Here is an 18,492-nt window from a genome sequence, read left to right as displayed (position 1 = left end):
GGTGGAGTGAGGATACCTGAATCTGGCCAAGTATGATCAGGGTTGGGGGAAGTAAATGGAGAGAGCACTAACACACACTCTTCATGCTAAGTCCATCCCCTCTTGTCTCCTGCATGCAATTGGCAAAAATTGTACATGCCCCAGCTGCTTCTGATCCCCAGAGCAGGTCACACATACTACATTTTGAATTGTGCTTTATTGTATATACCACCTTAAAAATAATAATTCCACTTGAATCTTAAATCTTAAGGCCTCCATTGAACATTAAGCAAGCATTTGTAAAACTTTTGGTTTTGTAGAGATACATTTTTTTGTTAAGCAGCAGTTGAATTTGATATTGGATTTTGTTTTTCTTTTAATCTGATATGAGACATTCCTAAACTGCAAAAAGAGCCTCAGACGGTAAGCGTTAGAACCTTCACCCATTCCTCCCAAGGTGACACAATATACTAGGAATGTTTGACTGTAGGGGAATTTAGTAAGAAGATAAAGGGCATTCTGTATTGACTTGTTCTTGAGAATAAGGCTGATGTGCAATTATAAAGGCTGAATTTCCTCTTGGGAAACTACCCAAACATTGGCAATCCCGTAAGGGCTACTTTCAATAAAATACTCTTTTCAAAGGGGTGAGGGGAGATGGGAACAGGACTGCGACTGTCTCATTGAGATTTTTTGTCCCTTGTGTAAATGCAGTAATTCCTTCTTAGACTCCCCCAACTGAATATCTTGTTGTTATATAGTTTCGGTTGCACAAGTTGCTATTACAAAGGGTCGTTTTCAAATGCTAATTACTTGGTCAAATGTTTCCCTTTTTGGCTTAATACACAGCATGTTTGTTCTCAGCCTTGGATGAAACCTTTTTGGGGGTTTTGAAGGATTGAGCAAAAACTGGTTAAGCAATTTTTGAGAACTAAAAGATATATATTTCCTATCCCTGGAATAGGCAACCAGAATTCTAGATTTAAACCTGAGGGATTGGAATCCATAAGTCCCACTATATAGGGAGGGTTCAGGTGCAAACTTGGGACTGATCCAAGGTCCACCTGAGTTTTGGATTAGGCCTACATTATCTTGAGAAGCAGTATGGAGGGCTCCATACGCATGGGAAGTGGGGCATTAAATAAAATGTAGGGGCTCTTCAGGGACTGAAAGTACTCAGAAATCTTTCTCATTCCAAATTCTCTTCAAAACATAAAAGTGAGGCATGGTACAAAATGTCTCGGAATATCTACTTCTGAGGAACTCATGAAAGACTGGGGAATTCTAAAATCTAGTTGATTTGGATATTGATTTTACTTCTTTACCCAGCCCAAATGATGTCAGGCATTCTCTTTATTCACTGAAAAATATTTATTCTCCACTCACTCTTGAAATAATTGCTGACTTACAATGTGTCTCTCTCTATATATAATAATCCTGGTTATGGATTTAAAAAATTTACTAATGTTAACCACAAACTGCAATTCAGACTTAACTCAGATACTGAATGTAATATTATATTTCTAGCAGTTCAGGATGCCATGTACAGAGCTCTTTATTTAAACAATGTGGTCTAGGCCTTCGACCAAATAGTGGATTATAAATGTGATACACTAAAACTGCTTCTCTAGCTTCAGATAAAAAAGACCTTCTCCTAAACTTGGACCACAAACCTACACAAGCAAAGAAAGACTGTGGGTAAGGGTGGCAGAATTTGACCCCAAACCAGACCTTTTAGAGCTAGGTACTAAAAGGAATCAGTTGGTTATATTTCTTCTTTAACTGATTTTGTGGGTTTGTTTGTGTCACTATCTTGATGCTATATTATTTGCATACAAACTCTTATTTTATTTTATTTTATTTGGACATGTATTGTTCTTATGCATCTCATAGAATTACATGGGGAATTAGATCCATACTGAGAAGCTTAAGCAAATCCAGGGCAGTCCTCCTGAACTCCTCCTCAGAGTCTATTTGGTTTTTATTTGTTTGTTTTTCATGCACTATGTGAATGTCACTCAAGATGGAAATGGATCCTTTGCCCTTCTTGGCTGATTAGAAACTGGAGACTGTCTAAGCCCTTTGGTGACAGGAGAGCACGAATACTTCCCAAAGGAAGCACATGCTGCTGGCAACTCTTAAATATGTCCTGGTCTAGATCTCAAAAGGCAAGAGTGCCTGGCAGCAAGCATTTCAGCTAACAGTCTCACATAGTATTTTGAGAAAGCAGTGGCCAGGCAACATTTATAAACAGCTTTTTTTTTTTTTCAATTTTAATCATCAAGCAGGCCAGGCTGTGACATGGAAACAGCATTAATCTCAGTGTCAGTGGCCTTTGGTCAGTGATTTCCTGAGGCCACTGGGCAGGCCAGATATCAACTGCTGATATCAGCAACATGAATCATGAGTTGCTGCTTTCTTGATTACAATACCTGGAAGGAGTGGAAGGAATATCTTGAAATGTCTCCGCTTTTTTATTTCAGAGAGAGAGCACAAAGGGGAATTGCTAGGCAACCGATCAGTCTCTCCAACAGCCCATAGCTGCAGAGTTCCACAGGCCTTTATCCTGGCACCTCTTGTGTTCAATGTTTACTTTTATTAATATAGTGCCAAAAATGCCTGACAGACAAATTAAGCACTTAAATTGCCTAGAAGTGCTTACAGTCTAATTTTGGACATGATACAATGAGTTAAAGCAGCAAACAGTGAGAATAACGGAATGGAGAACAAAGGTTACACTCATAAGATCACACGGTTATTTAGGTTTGTTAACTGAATGTCTTAACAGTCCCACAAAATATACATAATATTATAAAATATGGGTGTGTACATGTATCTATCTACATATAGATATGATATGTACTCTGAAAACCACCTGCTTTTTATAGTTTTTATCTGGAAGGATTGAATTGAGGTGAAGATGGGAGTGTGGTGCTAGTTATGAACAATTAGAGCCACTATTCAGTGTGTTCAGTAGGGAACATATAACCAGGAGGTAAGGGTCTGAGTAAATAGGAAATAAAGACAGTCTTGAATTCACCTAAAGCACATGTGTTGTGTCTCTATAATCTCTATTGGGAGGGTGTGAGACTGGAGAAGTTGGTAAAACAGGATGGATGGAGAGAACTGATAGAGCAGAAACGGACACAGGCAAGAGGAAGGACTTTGTAACAGACAAAGGATAAAGGGGCAAAACACCTAGCTTGTTTTAAGACTGGGCTTGATAAATTTATGGAGAGGATGGTATGATGAGATTGCCTACAAGGGCTATGTGGGCCATCCACAACTGCTATTAGCTAGTATCTCAAACAGCCGGAGATGGGACACTATAGAGGGAGGACACTGAGTTACTACAGAGAATTCTTTCCCAAGTGTCTGGATGGTGAGTCTTGCCCACATGCTTAAGGTCTAACTGATCGCCATGTTTGGGTCAGGAAGGAATTTTCCCCCAGGCCAGATTGGCAGAGACCCTGGGAGGTTTTTCACCTTCCTCTGCACCATGAGGCACCGGTTACTTGAATTAGAGTAAAGGGTGGATTCTCTGTAACTTGAAGTCTTTAAATCAAGATTAGAGGATTTCAGTAACTCAGCCAGAGGTTATGGGCCTACTACAGGAGTGGGTGGGTGAGGTTCTGTGGCCTGCAATGTGCACAAGGTCAGACTAATATGATCGTAACAGTCCCTTCTGGCCTTAAAGTCTATGAGTCTATAAAGGCAAGTCAGAAAGATTAATGCAGATGACAGGGTGAGGTAAGACCTGCAATTAAATTCAGCTAGTGGCATTGAAATGAATTAATTGAAAATATTTGGCAACAGAAAGTCAGTCAGTAGTTGTTGGTGAAATCCACAGAACTTCTTCTTGGAGAAAGTGCAGGAGATTCTTATAGCAAGTCTACAAGCTAACAAGAAATTCCTTTAGCGTGGAGGCAGTGGGAGAACTTCCTATGGATCATTCAACTCTGGATGGAACATACTGACCATTATAATTATGTGGGCCATTATAATAGTGCTAACAATGCTACTATTTAGGGACAGGAAGGAAAGAATAATATTTATCTAATGAAAATAGCAGTTGGAGTATGGGAAGGTATAATATTCTTACTTAGTGTCCAACCCCGAAATCCGTTTTTCCCATGAGTGAGCAACTGAAGCTAAAGTGACTACTTGCATAAGTGACAACAGGGCAGAGGAACATAAAACACTACCTTTGTGAAAAGTACCATGGAATCTCTCTTGACAACATGTGGGGAGAACTTCAGTTTCATTGCTTTTTGTATGATTTTTCAGAATTATTTTATTAATTAAAAATCAGTTTGCCTCATCCAAAGACCAATTATTAAATCTTGAGCAGAAATTAACCATTTCCAAATCTGGTTCTAGAAATACAATCTAATCATATGCTGAGGTTTAATACAAAATATCATGTTATCTAACACAACATGGGTTTTGACTTCTTGAAACCTTGCCAAAATATAATATAGATGGATTATTTTCAATGGCGGGGCAAGAGCTGAAATGAAGCATATGAAACAACTGAAAGGCAAATGTGTTTCTTCGTTTAGTTTGGCAGAAAAATATAATGGAGCCATGAAAGACTTTAACAATGTAGTTTTTCTTCTGTTAAAACAATTCCCTCAATCCCAAAATCTCATTTCTTATAGAAAACATTGAATGACGATATACCTCAGCATCACTAGCCACATGAAATATTAAACTTTCAGTGGGAAAAACTTTTAAAGCCCTACTGGATCCAGACTGAATTTTGGATGACTCATGCATTACAAATTACTTCTAATACTCATTGTGTGCTCTATGTTTTTTCACTAGATTTTTGTTTTCAGAATTTCATCTCTGCTTTCGTTTACATATAAAGGCCACAGATTGGAATTAAACTGAATAAACAAAAGGAAAAAATATCACTTGTAAATTATCAGGGGAGGAATGATAGTCTTGTCATTAAGGCACTGACTGGGGACTGACGGTCAGGGTTCAGTTTCTGGCTCTGCCATGATTTCTGTGTGGCCACGGCAAATAAACTAATCTCTATGGCCCAGATCCTCAAAGGTATTTAGACTCCTAACTTTTGAGGATCTGGGCTCATATGCCTCTGTTCTCCATCTGCAAAGTGGTGGTGATAATTCCCTGCTTCCAAAGGCTGTTGTGAGAAAAAAAATTGTTAATGTTTGTGGGTTGCTCAAGTACTATAGTGATGAGAACATCTAATTTCCTGGGCAGATAGAAATGATAGATGTAGATTACAGCTAGTCATGCTTTCATTTTTCTAGTGAACTAAAAGTTTGGCCCAGAGTCTGACTCAGACAAAATTCCTCTCATAAATCCATGTTCAGATAACCAAAGAAAATGATACCTCCCATGTCTCTGATGTAACAGGCTCAGCCAGGAAGGATTGAGATAATAGGCCCGTTCTTCTTCTGTGTCTGAGTTCACAAGAAGTGTGGGGAGAGAGGTTGTCAGGTTGTGTGAGAATCCTGCTGGAGCTTAGGTGCAAGTTAAAGAGCTGAGCAACTTGGCAGCATTGGGACGTAGGTGGTTTTTCACATGCCAGTCAGAGAAAATTTAGATGCCTAAGAGACTTTCCTGGAAGAAATGTAGGCAACTAGGGAATTTAAGCATCTACAGGATTAGGCAGCATCTGAGCAGGCTTTTGAGGATATTGGTAGGATTACCAATCCTCCAGGATTGGCCTGGAGTCTCCAGGAATTAAAGATTAATTTTTAATTAAATATTATCATGTGATGAAATCTCCAGGAACACATCCAACCAAAATTGGCAAGACTAGATCTCAGTGGTGACTATATGTTGGACCTAGGCACCTAAAGCAGAAGTTAGGCCCCTAAGTCCCATGATGTATCTAGCCCTAAAGCACAGCAATGATGTTGACTACCTTTGTAAAGCACTGTATCTAGATATCATTAGGTGAGATAATCTCTGTGTGCATAATGGAGGGGCGAGGAACAAATGTAGTCCTTGCACTTACTTGAGAGCTTGCCTGCAATGAAGAAAAGTGCATGCTCTATTCTTCTAAAGGGTGTTGCAATGCGGATAATACCTCTCTGCATTGGGGAATTGATGGGTACACAATTTTTCTCAGTGATCTCATTGTCCACTTAATATTCTGGAACAATTAAGGTAACTTTGATTAGTGTGAAGGTGTTTTGTTTCTGTAAAACAAAACAAATGTAGGCACTAAAAGTCAGATTTTCAAAAAGTGGCCTCTAGATGTACATGCACACCCCTGCATTCTTTATCACTCATACATACAAATACCATTTTTGCTTGCAGAAATCTATATTCTGTATTCAAATGATTGTGAGTTCAGAGCTGTGTACACAAAATTAGAAACTGCGTTGAGATCCTTTGAAAAATTTTGCCCTAAACTTATTAGTCGTTACTAAGAAACTAAATACTAGAAAAGGAGCTTTAGTAGCTTGTGGTGATAAATTATATGAATGACTTTTCTCAAAATATATAGGGCCAAATTCTCTGCTGGCATAACACTATTTTCTTCAGTGGAATTTTACCAGCAGAAAATATGGCCAATGAAAATAAATTCATCAAATTTTGTTTTAAATATATATATCTATGTATAGATATATATATTTTCAGATAGAATCCTAGCTGTTGTGCAATCAATTTAGTTGATCACTTGTACAACATAAATCTTCTTTAAGGAGTTGAACGGAAGTTGGCTTTGGAAACTGAAATGCTGCATCTAAAGAAATCCATGCTCTGGGATCTGATTTAAATTGTATCTTAAAATAAACGTAACTGCTTGGTGACTCTTAATTGTGTTTCTAATCTGCGCTGAGGATGGGATCTCAGAATCAGAGAGCTGAAACCTGATCCCTTGCAGAGCACAGCTGAGAATCTAGGCCTATGTTTTCTTTACACATACATCTCTCTCTCTCTCTCTCTCTCTCTTACATGTATATCCGCATGAGCTACAGTGTACTAAGTCATATACGTAAAAGTGTACTATACTGTTCAAAATCTTGTGGATCAGGATTTATTTTTTTCATATTCTTTTGAACAACATTGTTTCTCAGGAAACTTTATTAAGTATTTATTGTATTTGTATGTTATTCAGAAAGATGAAAGAAATGAAGAGAGACTGTTCCTTAGTTACTACCTTACTCCTGTTGTTGGGCTGTGTCCCATGGCATGTGACTGCAGACTCAAAAAATGGAGAAGAAGACCAGGACATTCCAGGTAAGAGTTTACAAGTTTAACCCTTTCACCATCTGAAATTGCATGAAACAAGAATCATGGACCTTAACCTTCACCACTAAAGTCCAGGGGGCTTTCCTATTGAACTCAGTGGAAGCAGAACTGGAACTTATCTGAGCAAAGAGCAGTCCTAATAATGTATTGGACCATAGCCCTTGCAGTGAGATACTAAGAACGTGGCATAAAAATGACAGAACTTATGAAGTATTGTGTGTGTATGTGTGTGTGTGTGTGTGTGTGTGTGTATAAACCAGTTATGAAGCTCTTTCCAAGCTACAGCTTCTGGACTGTCTCCCAACCCTTTTGAAACAATTCCAAACAAACCCCATGCCAGCTGCTAACATCACTCTGTAAGAGCTATACTGTGAATGTGTCCTATGCAATTGGGCAGGGAGTAAGGATTGCTCCTTGCATGTTTGGGGAATAGGTGGAATCATGGCTGTACTCTCCACATGTACCAGGGGAAGGAATATGATGGGTCTGGTAGTGGGTGAGAAGATACACCACTCTCCTTCCCTCCACAAAACAGGAGCTCACAGAATCGCTCTTCTTTTCAAGAGTTGTTCCTCTGATGGGTGCAATTAAAGACTGCCCCTTACCCAGGCACACCAGTTTTTTTTCCAGGCATGCCCATTTTAAATACACGGTTACTACATGTGCACAGGCAAGTGTATTAACTGCATGTGACATTAGCTTCATGTGCAAAACTTAGAGGCCACGTTTTAAAAATTTTGGTGCAGTTTTCAAAATGTAATAGGTCTTTTTCTCTAAGCCATTCAGAACACAGCATGACAACATCAACACAAGGCAAATCCTGGCATATGGTGACGTGGCAGTAATGTGCATATAAACGCATCTGTAAGTAGGGATTCACACCAGATTACCTAATTCTCAACAGGTTAGGCCCAACGCAGAATGGTGTAAAGAGTAGTTCCATAGCTACTCAGTGGACAGATGGTTCAAGGCTGTTTAGGGGACAAGGAGCTCTCTTAAATGGACTCCCTTCCAGGTGGGCCTCTTTGCATCCTGCCTCCCTGCCGTGGGAAGAGAGAGAGGCAGGATCTTGACCCTCAAATTGTTGAGTCCTTCAAAGAACATAGAGTATGGGTGTTGTAATAAATGGTTTCTCTGCCTCTCTGAGTTACCCTGGTGGCTTGATACCTCCCCCAGCTGGCAGCTCAAATTTAGAGAGATCAACTGGGTGTCTAGTTTAAGGGAAGCTTGTATGTATCAACCAGAGACACCCATGCCTCTTCTTCCTTGCCCCCCACTGTCCATAACCACAGAGCAGGGAAAACATTGAGTATACACAGTATCTCATAGATAATATCCCTAAAGGCTAGTGGGAATGGAGTCTTAGAACAGGAGGTGACCGCCACTGATTGACTGGGAGGATATCAGAATAGGATTAGCACTCTATAGACTCAGGATGGGCTTCATAGCTCTAGCATCAGAGAGGGAGTATCTGGCCCAGGATGAACAGTCATCACCCACACCAATGTTCATGAGATAAAAGTATTAATTCTGTGTAGTCATCAGCTACAATAGAAATATAGTCAGTGTAGTTGGATTTTATTCCAATCAGTGTCACCAAATTTGAAAATAACATCCTAGCTCTGCACCAAATAAATTCCCTCCTTTCATAATCAGGTTGGATCATTCTGGAGAAATTTGCCCTTACATTTACCTCTCAGCCTTGAAGCCCATAAATAAACTTCCTTTTTTGCAAAAGCTGACATGACCTTGCATAGCATGCATCCTTTCTATACTGTACAGTACAAACATTTTCTTTTGACAAACTCATTGCTTCCTAGTAGCTTGTGAAACTCTTGTTTCTTGTTACAATTTCAACAGCCTTGATAAATTGTTGCACAGACCATTTCAATTTCTAGTTCAATTATTAAACTAAAAAGCCTAGTAGACTAAGCTTCACATCCTTTTGGGGGGTGGGAGGGAAAGGTCATGAAAAACAAAGCACAGTGCTTACAGATTACTACTTGTTTTTGCTTTTAAGCACAAAGGAAAACTCAAACCCCTTCTCGAGTCTGTGATTCTTTCACAACCAATAACTTGAGAACCAGTCATGAACTCGTTATGTTGAGCATTCCCACATCTTGGATCCAGATTCCAAATCAAAGAAATGTTAGTCTTTGAGATATGAAACCAAGTCCTCTTGCATCTAGTAAGGACTCCATAGCACTTTTTGCAAAAGGAGGGCTGCTGTCTGATGTTCTCACCAAATTCCTATTCTATAATTAGGTTTTTCCTACCTAAAATTCCTCCTGTAATTTTCTTAGATGTAGAGTGAAATCCTGGACCCATTCTAGTTAATAGCAAAACACTTATTGACTTCATTCAGGGCAGAATTTCACTTATGGTGTTTACTTCCTGTCCTAAGCAGTTGTAGAGTGGTGCTGAATGCTGCTAAACAGCTCCCATGTGTTACTCCAGAAATCCACCCTAGGTTCTATTTCTGTGGTGGATAAAGTGGTTCTTAAACCCAAAGAACGTGTAAAATCATGCTCTGGGATCCTTTTGAATAAAAGTATCAAAACCCCCATGTTGTTTAAATTACCGCAGTTTGGAAACTGTAAGCTCAGCAGGATAGAGAGTGTTCCAATATGTTCTGCATGGCGCTGAGAACAGTGTCAGTGCTCAAATAATAAATAATTACAAGAATAAGGGTATCAAAAAGTTACAGAAAATGCCAACCTGTTACATAACTGTTTCTATGTTGCGTAAAGTGTCCCATGATACCACTTGTGGCTGGGTGCCCTTTATTTGATCTGAAGTTTCAAACAAATGAGTCACTGACATTCAAATGTACTTTTTATTATGACGTGAAAGTTTATCAAGCATTAATGTGACAGTCTGAGGATTCAGATCTACTGGTAGGAAAAGCTCTTAGCAGTGTGTGGGTGGTAAGTCATCAAATGAAACTGACAGAGAGAGAGAAAAAGAAACCCCTTTTTCATCAATGACAAGCTGCTTAGTATTGATAATACTTATCAAAGAAAAGAGGCATTTATGAGAAAGCTTATAATGATGACAGCATATCTTTACTAATAAGAATATCTACCGGAAGATGCCTGGGGTGGAGTGAAATAAGTATCCTCAGCAAACAGAAGAGAAAGCACTGCACATGCAAGCTCTGAAATATTCCTGTGTAAAGTCTTTCTAATGCAGATGACTGGATCCCTAGGTTTTATTTTCAGAGCTGAGTTAAAGTGTAGTTCTGCTCTGAAAAGTGAGTTTGTAACAATGCCATTATGGATCTTATAGTTATTGTCTCCATGATTTCGGTATTGAGTCTATTCATTTGATAAGTAAATGATGGCTGTTGGTTTTTTAACCATTAGCCCTGAATAGTCAACTCAAGATCTAAAAGTCAAGCTGGGCTCTTTGGGTATGTCTACCCAGAAAAAAAAGTGTGGTTTTCAACTGTGTTGACAAGCTTTATCAATATTTCTTGTCTGTTCACATAAACCTGGGTTTTACATGCCATGACCTACTAACAGAATTATAAAGATGTTATATTAGGCCTCTGTCATAACACTCTGATGAAACTGTTGATAAATACAGACTTTTTAAATGGTAGCCACTGTACATGGACCCTATACCCAAAAGCTCAGCTGTAAGCATTCCTTAAAGCAATGTTTCTGAGAAATTGGATCAAATTCTGAACTCTAGTGCATCAAACAGAATATTCCTGGGTTGTGGGTATATATACCTCTGGGAAGACTTTACAGACTTTTCTTCTCAAACTCTATCGGGCTGGCATATTATATGGATGCTTAATTTATTTTCTTCCTAAGATTAGTCCTCAAGGAGAGATGTTTCTCTTGAAGTTTCATCAGCCTTCACTAAGGTGTAAATTCTAGGCACACCACCAGAATGTAGGGACCAAAATGCAGCAGAATCAGTGTAGGGAGCAGAAGAGTGTGTATGGAGGCAGAACTGCAGCACCTGTAATCAACAGAGCATTGCTAGGCAAATGCCTTACCCCATAAGTGTGAAATGGGTAAAGGTGGATCTGTGCCTATACAGATCCACCAGCCAAACTCTCATCCATTTTAGAACTCTTCATTATTGCTGGGAAAATAAAGCTAATTCCAAATCAACTAAAGGAGATGAGAGCTGCTGAGTTTAAAACAATGAGAAACAGCTCTAGTAATGCTCCAGAGACTGGTGGGATGGTTCCAATCTTCTGAATCCCACAGAAAACCCTTTTTCATACAGTTTATTTACTTGGCCTTTGTACAAAAAGGGAGAATTTGGCCTTTTGTGACTTCAATGGTGCACATTTTCTTGAGTCTCTATATTGATACTATAATTCTTAAGAAAATAAATGTGTCCACAGCTTGAGACAGTGTAGAACAGGGCACGTACAATACGCACATTTGCAGTCCTACAACAATGTTACAACAGTAGTTCCAGTGTCATTCCTATTGTAAACAGAGGAAAGGCTTTGGGAAGTAAGTAACACAATCATTTGTTTCTGTGGCTTTGATTGGAAAATAGCTAGTTGCTGAGACAGACGATTCTTCTCATTCATTGAGCAGCAAACCTCCTCTTAGATAGTAATTTGTTTGTCCTCATCGTATGGTTCTATGATTAAATTTACATGACCATTCTGCCTTATAATTTGGCTTAATAAGATGGAGACAGTATCATATTACATAGATGTGACAACGTGTAGGATGCTAAATGTGTTGATGTAGCCATATGTCTGGACCGCTTGAGTCTGGGAAGCACAAAAGGTTTTTATGCCCTCTTTTCATGCCCCACTGATCTAGATTGATTTGGGCCAGTGACCCAGTTTATTTTAGAGTCTTGAGTTTTCATGGGTATTCTGAGAAGAAAGGATCACTAACACTTTGATATGATACCCTCTATCTAAGGATCTCAGCACACACTTCAACCAGTATGAATTGACCCTCACAACACCAGTTTGAGGTAGGTAAATATCTGGACCTGGCTGGAAACTGAGAATCCCATTTTGTGGGAAGTTCCAAAATTTCAACAACAATAAAATTGGTTGCAGAATAGAATGAAAAACGAAACTGAGACATTTCCTGTGATATGGGAATTCCAAAATTGCCTTTTCAAAAGGACTAAATGACAGAGCTGAACAAGGAACTGAGGTTCCCTGGGCATCTAGGCTGCCCCGTAGCAAGGATGTTTGGAAGCCCTGACTGTGAGGTGGCCCACCAGGCAGAGACCTGGAAATCTCTGGAACCCTGACTCTTCAGCAGCCCCCCTGGCCTGCTGCTTGGACATGGGAAGCCTAGGAGACCAAACTGCCTAGGAGCCACAGACCTGTGAGGTTCAGGCAAGTTGGCAGCAAACCAGACATGTTTTCATCAGAAACCTTCCTGACAAGCAGGATTCCATTGAAAACCTACCTAGTTTCCATCAGAATTTTGACAGACTCATTCCTATGGATTTCAGTGAATCAGCATTTTATGATGGAAAAACCTATAAATATCTTATAGCTGAGGAAACTGAGATACAGACCTTTAGAGACAATTTTCAAATGGAAGTGACTAAAATTAGGCACTTAGATCCAGATTTTGTTGCCTAGCTACCTGTTTTAGGAACATAAAATCTGATTGTGTCCTTTACAGTCTCTCGTGTTCTCATAATAGAAGACATTAATTTTTAAATGGTTCATTTAAAGGCCATGAAGTTATGATATTAATAGTAGTGGAAATTAGTCCTCACCCTGCAATTTATATAGTTCCATTTAAGTGAATAGAGTCTCAGCTAGTGTAAATCAGCATAAATCTGGCCTTAGGGGGTTTTTTGATTAGGCCATTTTTGCAAATTAAAAAACAAATATCAGAGAACAGGCACAGGTTGGCCAACAGCAATGCAGAGTTTTTACCATCGTGTCTTTAGCCTGACTTGGAGGGACCAGAAGTGATTGGAACAGGTCAGTGTCTTAGAGGGACTGGAGGGACCAGACCACATTAGCTTCTTAACTGAGATTGGGCACTCAGATTCCAGTTGTGATGTGATGTGGGTTCCTGTCCCCTTTCTCTCTCGCCTTGTCCCCTGGGCCATTGCATGGGTATCCTTGTGCACAGTCTTAAGAGAGCTCAATGCTTTAATTGGCACAAGGAGAATAACCTACCCCCTCACTCTGACTAATTTTGGTGAGGAAAATCTTGCACTACCATATTCTATTTTGTGTGTGTTCTATGGATAAGTGGAAGGCTTCAGTTTGAAGTGCTGTCAGTCTGACTTTCAATAAAAACACACGCATACTCCTCTAAAACTTTTACAACCCTAGGAGGGAAAAAAGGGTGCACAGTATAATGTAAACAGTGAAAGAGCTTCATCCACAGGGGTACTTAACTGGGTCTTCAACTACAGTGCTGTCTTAACATCCCCATACAGTCTCAGCAGTACGATCTAGCTAACAAGATTTCTACTATAGTTAATATGTCAGTACTATCAAGCTATATTGCATATTAAAAGGCATAGATTTCAGCTTTTCAACTCAAGTCAATTTACTTTAATCTAAATATTCTAAAGTTGTGCACACCTTAATGATTTTACAGATTTACTTCATAATAAAGTTAAAAAAACAGGAGTGCTTGTGCAGTCCTATGAGTTGCAATGAATAGGTTTATGACTTAGTAGTGTGTGTTATTTAATAGAATGGTGCTGCCCTCTGGAGTACCATTCTGGTTTTGTTAGTTCAAAGGCTGCCCTCTATTTCGGTGCTCGAGTTTCCTACTCATTCTAGCCCATTTCCAGCAGCATTTGTCTGGTGTATGGCATCATCCTAATGATTTAATAGCATTAACACCTAAGAGACCTAAATAGAAACAACTACAAAGGCTCAACTGTGCCCAATATTTTTTGGGTGGAAGAGAAGAGGGGGAGAGTGGGAGGAGCCCTCTCCCTACCTTGCATCCTCTGCACAGGGGCTGGTTGCTGTCCATTGGGTGACATAGGTACTGCTCCCTGCTAGTGCCCTGTGAGTGCTAGTTACCTGGTAGGATGGTTGGATAGCAGATTTGAGTTCCCCAGGCATTGAACAAAGCGCACACTTCACTCTTTGGGTTACGCTGTGACTCTTTCACAGAAACCAGAATTCTTCCTGCAGGTCCCAAGAAGTACACATTGTAGCAGTTGCTCGTTCACCTTTTCATCCGTAGCTGAGGAGAAATTTTGCCTAAGTCCCAGTGCAATGCAGTAAAAAAACAAAACAAAACAAAACAAACCTCTAGTTTATAAGCTTCAATCTAGCCCCAAATGTCTACTTCCTCTGAGAGGCAGGTATTTTTTACTCAAATGGCAGGGGAAAAGGTGGTTAAATCCAAGGGTCACGTAAAGGGAACTAGGTGGTTTAAATAGAATGGGTCAGGAAATGGATGTTCTATTCTGGAAAAAAAAAGTGAGATTTCAATTTATTTTCAAATTGAGATGAAAAGACAGCCCCCCCCACACACCCACACCAAAATTTAAAAATGCAAAACAAAATTCCCAAATGATTTTCATTTGGGGTCAATTGAAATAATTTTTGATTTTCATCATTTTTCTCTTTTTACTTTTGAAATTTATTTTATTTTATATACTAAACAAAAAGTCAAAGGAACACCACTGAAACTTACCATTTAGAAAATAGTAAAACAATAGTGAAACAACCATTTGGGACAATTTCAGAATAGCTTTTCCAGTTGTGTTCAAAATAAAATTTCATCAAAATCTATGTAATTTGACAAAAAGATTGGTTCAATCAAAAAAATATTTTGATTGAAAACTGTTTTGATGGCAGGTTTTCAACTGTCTAGTTGTAGATGTCTAGTCTTAAACCTGTATGCAGACTATAACACAAGAACTATGGTCATCCAATTAAATTAATAGGCAGCAAATTTAAAACAAACAAAAAGAAGTACTTATTCACAAAACACACTCATTGCCAGGGATGTCGTGAAGGCCAAAATTATTATGGGGTTCAAAAAAAGAACTAGATAAGTTCATGGAGGATAGGTCCATCAGTAGCTATTAGTTCATTCCGTCTGAAATATCTGGCACCAGCCACTGTCAGAAGACAGGATACTGAGCTAGACGGACCATTGGTCTGACCCATTGTGGCCCTTCTTATGTTCTAAAATTTGAGCTGTTTTGATAGGATATAGAAATCCCGCACCAATCAGAGTTCCAGTCCTAGAACTGGGGTTCTGATATAGATGATCTTATTTTTTATAAGCATATATTAAAGCTGTACAAAACATCAAGGGCTAAATATTGTGCCATGCCTTTCAAAGAGTGCAGGAGCAAGGGCAAGAGACAGAGCAAAGGTAAAATGGTCTCGGGGTCAGATCTCTAATCTGGGCCAATGTTTAAATCTCTAATCCCATTGAAGATATATTGCTAAATTCCCAAACTAACTGTAAAACATTTAGTATCATACTACCTTTCTCCCCACCATCATAGGTGCTGCTTTACCACCACTGAAGCTAGGAAATTCAATCTGTGCTTTTAAGGCAGATGGCGGTGCGTGTAAAGCAATATATACAAGGTATTACTTCAACATTCAAACCCGCCAATGTGAGATGTTTGAATACGGTGGATGCCATGGCAATGAGAACAACTTCATAACACTAGAAGAATGCCAGGAGATGTGCGTGGTATCAGGTCAGTATCCTTTCTCCTGTCCTCCTGCACGTCCTTTATATTCATATGGTGTCTTATATCTAGATTGTGAGTTCTTAGGGGCAGGGGCCGTCTCTTGTTTATGTTTCCCAGAAAAATGGGGCCTTCTGCCTGTAGGGGATATCGTAATAATAATTAATAATAATAATAATCACAATAATACTGTTATAACTGGGGTCACCAGGTGATGCTGCTACATAGTCATCCAAATTCTTTTTCGGGGAGTATGTCTATAGGTGTGGTGTCCCAGGGTGTGATTACAGCTCAAGCAGATGTACCCAAACTAGCTTTAATCTAGCTAAACTCTGGTTCTGGAGCAGTGAAGCTGCAGCAGCACACATGCTTTCGTGCAGGCTAGCAATTATGCAGGGTTCCAGGTGGGTTTATACAGTGCGCACTGCCACAACTTCACTGCTCTGGGACCTGAGATAGCTAGAATAAAGCTAGTTTGGGTATGCCTATTCAAGCTGTAATTACACCCTGTGATTGCAGTGTAGACACACTTAGTGTGAGCAAATCTTCTGTCTTGGGAAGACATGGTGTGAAGGTTTTTTTATGCAAGGTTCTGGGTAAAGGTTGTTGTGTAAAATCAATTCTTGAGGCAGAGTTGCTCCCTGGATGTCGGGCTGACACTGCTGAAAGAAGGGATTGTCTGCATGCTGATAAATCCCTCTGTTCCAGGACTGGTATAAATAAAGTTATTCTTAAAATATACCCAGACTCACATCCCCAGCTTCTCCTGCACTGAGAAGACAATCTGCAAGACCTCAGACATTTGCTACAGCTACTTGGCAAAGGGGCAGAAATAATCATTAATAATGCTCACAAATAATATCCTTAATCATTGTTTCTCTGTAATGCCTGTAATTGCTCAGTTTTACAGTCCGAATGAGGCTTTGTCAGCTAACCGGTAGAAACAAAATAATAGGATGCATACCAAGATACACAGTTAAAAATGGCTTGATTTTTTTTTTTTTTGTAAGAACTGAGCATCTAAACCTCCTGCTCACTTCCAAAGGGCCTGTAGGTGTCCACACCTTTACAGATTATACAGTAAATTCAGCATAATTAGGAAAATTCCTCATATGGCATATTAAAATCTCATATCAATCACAGAAGTCATTTTGATGTGAAGGTGGTATATCCCCTGTTTCCTTGTTTATCTCTCATAGATGTCAGCAATTTGTGGTTGGGAAGTATCGCTTTGTCTGAACTTGATACTGAAACTGGATATTGTGTAAGGAGGATCTACTACAGAAATGTTTGGGTACAGTTAGATGCATTTTGTAATAAGGCTAGATCACCTTTATTATAGTTATAGCAACTTAAATTGAGTATTTCAAAAGCAAAACTCATATGAAAAAGACCTTTGAGAAAACAATGACAGATTACTATTCTGTAGAAGAGTTGATGATGACATTTTATGTAGAATATGAGCTTCAGTATTTAGGGAACACCAAGCTTTCTGTTAAATAATAATCATAAAGTGCTTAGGGCTCTATCCTTGTGAAATCAGCCTTCAGGACTATTCTCCTACAGAAGTGCTACAGTCATGGAATCATAGAAGAGTAGGGTTGGAAGAGACCTCAGGAGGTCATCTAGTCCAACCGCCAGCTCAAAGCAGGACCAATCCCAGCCAGGGCTTTGTCAAGCCGGGCCTTAAAAACCTCTAAGGATGGAGATTTCACCACCTCCCTAGGTAGCCCATTCCAGTGCTTCACCACCCTCCTAGTGAAATAGTTTTTCCTAATATCGAACCTAGACCTTCTCCACTGCAACTTGAGACTCTTGCTCCTTGTTCTGTCATCTGGTACCACTAGAACAGTCTAGCTCTATCCTCTTTGGAACCTCCCTTCAGGTAGTTGAAGGCTGCTATCAAATCCCCCCTCACTCCTCTCTTCTGCAGACTAAATAAGCCCAGTTCCCTCACCTTCTCCTCATAAGTCATGTGTCCCAGCCCCCTAAATGCTGGACTCTCTCAAATTTGTCCACATCCTTTCTGTAGTGAGGGGCCCAAAACTGGACACAATATTCCAGATGTGGCCTCACCAGTGCCGAGTGAGGGATGCTCTTAAATCAGAAAGCTACTGCCCCCTCATGAATGTGACAAATTAACATTTTATGGACTCATCACATCGCTAGGCATGCTCTTCCAAGTTCCTTTGGATACCAAATATGGATTTTGATTTCGTGGGAGACAGATGGAAGGTGTCGTGTAGATTCAGGAGGGAGCCAGAAAGGGGTTGGGAGAAAGGTTGTGAAGTGCAGGAGGAGCAGTGGGTGGAAGCTGAAGGGGCAGAAGTCTCTGGGGGGTGAGTGAAAACAGCCTGAAGAATAACAGTAATTTTCAGTACTGTAAAAAAGTTTTTTTGTTTTTTTGCACTCAGATTCATACAAATGATGTATGAATCCATTAAGATTCAAGGATTCATCTAATCCTGTGTCCTCAACAGAAATTTCTTTTCAGTCACAAACCCTCTGTTGCCCAATTGCAAAATATGGTATTAAATAGTAATGGGCCCAGGAGACCCACTGACATAAGGGATTAAGTTATTCCTAGGCTGAGCAATGCACTGATCACTTGAGATAGATTCA

General features: G+C 39.6%; 1 protein-coding gene across 3 annotated transcripts in view; it reads left to right on the top strand.

Annotated features, from left to right (window-relative positions):
• Positions 1 to 18,492, top strand: part of TFPI (tissue factor pathway inhibitor) — an 81,429-nt gene that overhangs the window by 39,665 nt on the left and 23,272 nt on the right. For all 3 annotated transcript variants that reach the window (XM_024201148.2, XM_024201149.2, XM_024201150.2), the window contains exons 2-3: positions 7,088 to 7,209; positions 15,679 to 15,879. In XM_024201148.2, the coding sequence (XP_024056916.1) occupies positions 7,088 to 7,209; positions 15,679 to 15,879 (323 nt within the window). The remainder of the gene's footprint in view (positions 1 to 7,087; positions 7,210 to 15,678; positions 15,880 to 18,492) is intronic.

Source organism: Terrapene carolina, unplaced genomic scaffold (genome assembly GCF_002925995.2).
Source record: "Terrapene carolina triunguis isolate 2854851 unplaced genomic scaffold, T_m_triunguis-2.0 Scaffold62, whole genome shotgun sequence".
Classification (NCBI taxonomy): Eukaryota; Metazoa; Chordata; order Testudines; family Emydidae; genus Terrapene; species Terrapene triunguis.
The sequence above is the reverse complement of the archived record's forward strand: the minus strand, read 5'-3'. Positions and strand labels throughout refer to the sequence as shown.